Raw genomic sequence first — 8,399 nt, forward strand, 5'->3', positions numbered from 1 at the left:
GATATTGTTAAATTTATTACTAATTTTATATAAAATTTAAAACACCTTCAATTCAACTATCTTCTTGACCTTACCATCAGAGTCAAACTTGCACAATTCAACCCATCTCCTTAGGATTGCGATACTGAAAAAGCATTATAGTCGGGCCGGTTGCAGCCCTCAGCAATATGCTTGCACCTTCATTAAAATCTACGTTCAGTTGCTCTTTGGAGATCATGATGGTATTTCTGCATAGACCTGGTTATCCTCAAAGAGAACAAAGAAAGCGCCCCATTTCATATTTTCCGAAAACGGTAGTCGCAAATACAGAAGAGAAAGGAGGGTGCACAGATCTGGTTATCTTCCAAGAGAACAAAGAAAGTGTCCCATTTCATGTTTTCCGAAAATGATAATCGCAAACACAAAAGAGAAAGGAGGGTTCTTATATAGTAGCATAGCTGGAAAAGTCTTTAATATGGCTAAAAAAATAAGGCCACCATCATGACCAAGGGAAGCCAAAACGATGCAAACAGACAAATCGAGTGACGTAATCAAGAAAATAAACCGTCACCTTCGAATTTGAAGAATCGAAGACCAGCAGGAAGATCTCTGATATTACATAATAATTGCTCAAAATAAGCCATAAGCTAAAATACAATCTGGTACGAGGAAAGGAAGATCCAGACACTTTAAACACCCGGATCCTCATAAAGACTCGCCCTTCTCTCGGTAAGGCAAGTCTCGGTGCGAAGTTATCGTTATTTGGCGTAACACAAAGTATCTACATTACTGTTGTAATTACAAGATTACCAACCTATTAGCTGACTATATCCCTTATCAGTCAATCGGCTATATTATTGCTGATTTTTAAAAAATATTTTATTTATCTCTATCTTTTTACAGTATAAAAGAAAAAGAATCACAGAGATAAAAATATGATATTCTCTTATACTACTCAAGTTTTAAGCTATTTATTATATTCACTCTATTCTCCAGTTTACTAACTTGAGCATCAATGGCCGTTGTGGGCACCTACTACCACTTCACATTTTTTCTCTACAAGTTTTATTTCGAATACGTCATTAATCTAATCTCAGCAACATTAATCATTTTTTAAATATAACCGTTGAAGATGCCAAATGGAGAGATTTTAAACCTTTTATTGAATTAGGTGGCATAATATATATATCTATATATATATATATATATATCTATATATATATATATTTGCTAAATCTCATTAGAAGCGATATATGATATTACAATAAAAAATTAAAATAATACTCCCTCGCTTTCCTCTGCTCACTACTTCTTGGGAACTAGCATGAATTGTTTTTGTCACCAATGAAATCCTGCACCAAAACTAATTTAAACCTCAAGGTTCATTCTTTTAATTGCAGAATCTCCTAGAAATTCCCCACTTTCCGATGCGAATGTGTCCATTACTTTGTTGATCCGATCATATCAAGAAAATTGCTTTAGCAGTTTTTCATTTTAAATTTTAATCTCTCTATTTACTGGTTTCGGCTAAGTGAGATCCTGTATATTCAACCCATATGTCTTAATAAAACGTGCATTTTGATTTTAGAATCTAAGAGTTATTTATAATTTGCAATAGATAAATTTTACAAGATAACTGTTATATATAAAATGCTTATATTATAATCATTAATCATGATAAATTTCAGGTAAATCTCCCACCATGATAAATGATGAACATCTCATTATTACAGCATTGAATAATTTCCCCTTGCAACCACAGAAAAATTACCTTCGACTGCAAGTGTATCCAAAACTGCATGTGAATGGCGAATATTTCAACATGAAAAAACTGCAATTTCGTCACGTTAATAGTTCACTTGGGAAAAACATTCAAAATCCTAATTTCATGTAGACAACACCAGCACGCGGAAAACAAAAAGGAAGAAGAAGAGATGCCTGTTCTAATGTACAAAATTGTATCAACAGTGAAAATAAGCTCTCAAAAAATCGTATCCCAGTTGAATTGGACTATTTACCGGCTTTACAATATCAGATCATGTTTGTTGCAAGAGAATTAAAAAAATGAATAGAACCCAACATCACGTCAACTTTTGGGCTCATGCCCTTATTCATGTCTGCACAACTACTATTGCCTTGTATAATTCTTCCTTTCTCAGATTTTACTTGTGAAGAACACCTAATGCAATCAAATCAAAATGTGAAGGTTGGTAATTAAGCTTCCAGTGTTTGATCCCCGTTTGGTACCACATCTTCTTGCAGGTCAATCTGGCCTGCAAATTGGAACAACCAACATTAAGTTAATCCAATCAATACCAGCTTCTGCATGTGTCAAATCAAGGACTAGCTTGGAATGTTTGATTCCTTTACAACTCAGGCTAAGACCCAATTATGTAGAGAATAGAATTGCTACAATCTAATCGTGTAGAGAAAATCAAATCCCCCAAGGTCAAGGTTCTCGACGGAAATGGCTTCTCAGAAATTGAAGCCAATAAAATAGAGGTTTGTGATGCTAGACAAACCACAACCGTCAAATGCATTGTTGATTTAGTTGCAGAACTAGCACCAACACATATGATGACCAGACAAAGGTAAGTTTTTTGTTTCCTGTGTAGATGATTTTGTCATGCACTAATATTCTGTTGCCAGAACTGCAAGGCAACCCCAGCTCTACCCTTTACAGAGTGGATGTTGGGAGTACAGTACCTAATAAGGAAATTAACGATGGAGCCTTTGAAGATACATTTGATTTCACATCAGCACCTGAAAGGAAAATTAGTCAGACTAGCTTTATTAGCCATAAAATCCATGGCAATATGCATTAGTTTGCACCTTGCTGTTTGAGCGGTGCTAATACAGTGATTGAACTTTTGAATAAGTTACTCAATTAAGAAATAGTAAATGTGCATCATAATACAATATTATGATGACTGAATAACGGCTCCAAAATTTTATGGATATTCACATGCTCCAAAAATCTTGATTGCACAAAATCACATTGGAAATCATACACCATAGTAAAATTGCCAAGCTTCAAAGTGGTTACCTGAACTTTCTAGTGACTCGAGGACGTCAGATTTCTTGAAAGTAAATCCTATGAAGTTGGTATCTTTGGACGTCAACATCTGCATCATGAGACAAAAAGGATACAGGAAAAGTTTAGCATCATGCCCTGTTGAGCATATAAAACTATAGGCCAAAAGCTGAAAATAAGCATATGTTAAATAAGAAAAAAAAAAGCACATATAGCATAATTATAACTATATAACAAGGTCATTACATAGTTAACCTCTCTACATAACAAGGATATAGTGAAACAAATAACAGCCAATGATAATTTCGTCATAAATGACAATATAAATTAAAAAAAAAAATACTTAAAAAAAAATACTTTAACAAAAGCATAATCCTTTATTATCTTGATTCAGAACCTTTGACATAAATAGTCAAATTCACACTCAAACAATGACAGTACCTTCCTCCATGGTCCCACACTTGGAATTGTGGACGGTGGGCCTTCCAACTGCCAAAGAAACAAAGTCTTAGCCAGGATTCCTTTTCATATGGAGACAAGAAGGAGAGGAAGAAGGAAAATAAGAAGAAAGAAAGAAAAAGAGAAAGAAGAGAGTGAAATAAAAACTAACATCAGGAAATTTCTCAAAATTCTGAGTATCCAAGTCTCCATTGACTGTAGGCGTATATGCAGCTTCCATTTCATATAGCGCATCCCACTGAATGCATCTGAACCATGGATGTGCCTGCAATATTGATTTAACTTAGGTCTTAGAACATCAAGCAGCTCAAACTACACAATATGGAAGGTATCAATGAGAGCATTAGCAAGTTCCATATTAATACAGCAAGTGCCATGCATTAATTCGCGAGATTGAAAACAAACATGTGGCAAGCATTCTGGAAAATTTCAAGTTTGCAGAATCATCCTTCATTGAATTGAACCAATCCCAATACTACTCAAAAGTTGACAGAAATAACAAGCACAAAAAACTTCTGAAGTATCATCTGACATTGGCAAGGAGGAATTATTATTCTAGGAAAGCAAATACCTTTAATTCATCAACTCCTCCGGTCCCCAGCCTTGTTTCAACATCACAGAGCAAGTGGCAAATGAGATCTCTGGCTTCATTTGATATCTTTGGTTCCTCAGGGAATTTGAGGCATGTTTTCCAGTTGATTATCTGATAGGAGACAGATACATTTTCTATTTAGCACATGCATAAATGCTACTCAAGTACCTGAGAACCACAGCTTAGTCATTGGCTGCACTACCTTGCGGCATGTGATTCTGGGATCATCAGAACAGAAGGGAGGATAGCCTAAAAGCATCTCGTACATGATTGCACCCAGAGACCACCAATCACACTCCATTCCATATCCCTTCTTTAGCAACACTTCAGGTGCCATATAATCAAGAGTTCCAACAGTTGAATAGGCCTAATGGTGAATTTATGTAAATTGGTTATTTGCAACAAGTAAAAATCACTTCTAAAGAAGAATAACAATTGTGAAGTCAGGAAACTGCAAAATCTTTATAAAAAAAGGAAGTCACAGCTTGATTTGCTGGCATATTTGCACTTGAGATAAAAGAATGTAGTGTAATCTCTTTTTAACAAAAAAGAAAAGACTTATAGCTCAATCTTTTCCTAGTGCCAAAATAGGATTATAGTAGAAGAAATGTCTTAAGCTAATACCAGTGCACGGCGATTACGTTTCCATTGTTGTAACTTTTCTTTAGGCATTGACCAAGGAGCTCGATCACTAACGGAATGTCCTTCAGCATCAATTGCACCTTCTTGATTAGAAATATCTTCATTTTCCAGTAAAATTGTTGAATACTTATCATCCAGGGGCTTGCACAGGCCAAAATCAGAAAGCTTTAAATGGCCATTCTTGTCCAGTATCAGGTTATCAGGTTTTATGTCCCTGCACGCAGAACAATCTCAGAGCAATTTTTTTTTTTCAAAAAATAAGGGGTGAAGATAAGAATTATAACGTTGTCCTGCCATCAAGACTAAAATTTACAAAATTGATTTGTATTCTGCAATCCAAAATTCTTCAATTATTGTCTCAAAGAACTTCTGACAAACTTGTGGCCTTTTGGGGCCATCTTCAGCCAATTATGGATTAAAAACGATCCGCTCTAAAGGGGAGATATATGTAGATGAACTCGGTGATATAGGAAACCTCAGTAAATTAAAGAATATTTATTTTAGGAAAAAATAGAGGAAGTTGTTTACTCTATTTAGTAGTTTTTGATTTGCAATTCCTAGTTAGGTTGGAATTAGGGTTTCTGAAGATACTAATGTAATTAAGTCGCAAAAATACTGTAAAGAGGCTTAATTTCTCCACTTATTTTGCATAACTTGTTTCCATCATTTGAAATCAAGAATTTTGCAAAAATTCAATTCAATTAGTTTCCATTTTATCAATTCTCTTGTTTAAAATGAAAAAAAAAATCAATAATTTTAATTAAAAAATTCACTTTAAAAGAAATAAAAAATAATTCACAATTGTATAACAATTCATTTAAATTCTTTTTTTACAAAATGAATTATGCCAAACGAAGTCATTATGATTATTGACATTTGATTTGAGCAAATAAAGTTGAGAACTAATTTCTCTTCAATTTTGAGAATTTGTTAAAATCCCAAATTCCCACTTTACCCATTGGTTTACATCATTGGTGTCCTAAAACTTTTGCATCTCATAGCTATGCCCACAGAGAGATATGATAAACTAGTAAAATACAATACTAGATATAAATAAATATCATACCTATGAACATAACTGTGCTGATGAATGGAGTGTATAGCTAGAATGCTCTCTGCTATGTAAAAGCGTGCAACATCTTCAGAAAGAATATCTTCTCTCATCAATAGTGTCATTATGTCTCCACCAGGTAAGTATTCCATGATAAGGTATAAGAAATCAGAATCTTGGAAGGAATAGAAAAGTTTTACAATGCATCGACTATCGACTTCAGCAAGTAAGTTTCTCTCGGATCGGACATGCTCAACCTTAAAACACAGTCAAAAAACAAATAATATAAATTATGATGTAGATAAGAAAGATACAGGTTAATTTCAGAATTCAGGTAATTTGAAAATGTTTCATCAAGTGCACAGATAACCTATTACATTGGATTAAGTTGTTTTTGAACCGAATATATTTTCTTTTGGTTGTCAATGCAATCATATTTATTTATGATAGTTCTGAAAGATGTCTTCTTTTTAGTTATTTTCTGAGATTTTTCTCAATGATATATACAGGTGATGGCATAATGGTAGCCTGTGAAAAAAAAAAAGGAAAAGAAAAGAAAAGAAAATTCTAATCATGCATTGAATTAAACAATTAAACTAACTGGGAGAGACAAAGCATTACATTCTCAAAGCACATGTTATTTTCCAATGCAGTAGCACATCAAAAGGCTAAAAAAGGATGGTGAGAACATGAGACACGATGATAAAGAAAGGCAGCAAGGGTGCATCCAATGCATTGAGATCTGGAAGTGCTTTGATTAGAGGTAAGCCCAAAAGTCAGCATTACTTAAATGGATTATGATTCATCAATGCATTATCTTCTGGTGAATTAGCCAAATCAAACAGAGTTACTGGAATTCGTCTCATCCACAGAATTACCCAAACTCAGTAAAAGGGAGATATTAGTTTGAACATTAGTGAAACATTTTTCCTACCTGCCCACGGCTAAGCATCTCAGACTTCTTCAGTTTCTTCATGGCAAAGATCTCTCCAGTGCTTTTGGCTCTGCATAATCTGACCTGCACTCGTTGAACAAATTAATAGACAAGTGTTAAGACTATTACAAAGTCAGAGATAGTGTCTTTCCAATATAAACATGATAAAACTAATACTATAAAAAAATCAAGTATGAAAGTTAAATATCCACAGCAGCTAGGCTAATAAAAAACAATGCCATTGGGCTTCAAATGGCAATATATATATAGATGCAACACATCAATAACTAGATTTTCCTTTATATCCTAAATTTTTATCGATCCATGAAGCAAGGTCCAGAGGAATGCTGAAAGTTTCCACCAAAAAGAGAAAAGAAAAGAGTACAAAAGAAGGCTGGAAGTTTCTATATGTGATAGTGATGTTTTCTTTTACCTCACCAAATGCACCTTTTCCGATCACAGTTAATTGTTCAAAGTCATCAATACCAATTTTACGTCGTTGCAGCCTCATGTATTCAGTTTCCCTGCGTTCCAAATTCCTCATCATCTCCTCTTGTTCCTCATTTGATACCCGAGCTTCTTGTGCTCTTCTTTGAAGTGCTTGACGTCTGAAACATAATTAAGAAGTTATTGAAAAAAAATGGGGCTTCGCTAATGCTTGGTTTCATTACGGGGTCTAGTTATTTGTACAGAAATCAATTAATAAAGTAGTAAAACAAATCAATGCTGATTCAAATAAATAATGAACCAGAATTTCCAAATCTACCTAAAATGGATTGAAGAAAACTCATACATACAGCTTTAGGACAACGAGCATTAAAAGTTGACCTCCTATTGACTTCAATTAAAGCAACAAGAAATTATCGGAATTGAAGCAAATCTGAACTATAAGCAAAACAAAGATCCAAGGATTAAATTCTCTACCTCTCTTTACGATCTTGCAATCCTTGCAAGTAGTTCTTATAATGATTCTCTATGAACTGCTTCGCGGCAGCAGCTTTCTGTCTCGTCACAGGCGACGAAACGGATACATCCTGGCCCAATTCCAAGCCGCTCCGATCAGGCCTCAAGTTCAGAGCCCCTAGCCTCATCGTACCATCGCCGCCACCGCCGTCCATTTTGATCCAAAGTCAGACCAAACTCAAAACGACAACAGAACTAGAGAAAATCAGAGGCAAACCATTTCGTAGATTGATTTCGAAGCTTCAGTGTTACAGTTTCGAGGAGAGATCTAGGGAAGGTGGGGTTCAGTGTTTGAGAAAATGACCCGATGCAGAGAGAGAGTTTCGAAGGTAAATGAACTGGCATGTATGCCTATATATATATATATGGTTCGAAAAAGCTGTCTTATCTACGACCTTTTTGTTTGTTTTGCATTCTGTTAATTGATTTTTTTTTAGCTTAATAATTATACACTCCAACTCATCCAAACATTAAGAATATATTTTTTAATTTAAATTTTCGATTCAATTAATTAATTTTAGTAAATTACTTTTATCTCTCTGATTTGCATCAAATTTAATTCTCTCTATATTTAAAATTTAGTAATTTATTTTTTATATTTTAATTTGGTTAAATTAAAAACCCTTTCGATCTTTGAAATTACTAAAATTTTTTAATTATATAATATTTTTAATATTTAGGCTTTATTTGACTTATGAAAAATATTTTTATTATTTTTTTAATGTTTAGACACTTTAAAAAATTA

At 33.9% G+C, this 8,399-nt stretch overlaps 1 protein-coding gene across 4 annotated transcripts; it reads right to left on the reverse strand.

The window, feature by feature from the left end:
- Positions 1–1,901: 1,901 nt before the first annotated feature.
- LOC110615669 (serine/threonine-protein kinase tricornered) lies at positions 1,902–7,995 on the reverse strand. Of its 4 annotated transcripts, XM_021757667.2 has the most exons (12): positions 7,616–7,994; positions 7,125–7,299; positions 6,692–6,775; positions 5,773–6,014; positions 4,689–4,920; positions 4,267–4,431; positions 4,044–4,175; positions 3,624–3,737; positions 3,455–3,502; positions 3,026–3,104; positions 2,686–2,742; positions 1,902–2,252 (listed from the first exon to the last, which is right to left on the reverse strand). In XM_021757667.2, the coding sequence occupies exons 1-12, from the start codon at positions 7,807–7,809 to the stop codon at positions 2,194–2,196; spliced, it is 1,581 nt and encodes a 526-aa protein (XP_021613359.1). In that variant the 5' UTR covers positions 7,810–7,994; the 3' UTR covers positions 1,902–2,193. The 4 variants fall into 4 exon arrangements, with proteins under 4 accessions (XP_021613359.1, XP_043812928.1, XP_021613360.1 ...); XM_043956993.1 differs by lacking the exon at positions 3,455–3,502; XM_021757668.2 differs by lacking the exon at positions 2,686–2,742.
- Between the last annotated feature and the right edge of the window lie 404 nt (positions 7,996–8,399).

The sequence above is a fragment of the Manihot esculenta genome, chromosome 5 (genome assembly GCF_001659605.2).
Source record: "Manihot esculenta cultivar AM560-2 chromosome 5, M.esculenta_v8, whole genome shotgun sequence".
Taxonomy (NCBI): domain Eukaryota; kingdom Viridiplantae; phylum Streptophyta; class Magnoliopsida; order Malpighiales; family Euphorbiaceae; genus Manihot; species Manihot esculenta.

Excerpts from the sequence above, each read along its gene's own strand:
- LOC110615669 (XM_021757667.2), bottom strand. The coding sequence starts at position 7,809 with ATGGACGGCGGTGGCGGCGATGGTACGATGAGGCTAGGGGCTCTGAAC. Across the intron at positions 6,776-7,124 it reads GAAAAGGTGCATTTGGTGAG|GTCAGATTATGCAGAGCCAA; the intron begins GTAAAAGAAAAC and ends CAACGAGTGCAG. Across the intron at positions 3,503-3,623 it reads ATTTTGAGAAATTTCCTGAT|TTGGAAGGCCCACCGTCCAC; the intron begins GTTAGTTTTTAT and ends TTTCTTTGGCAG.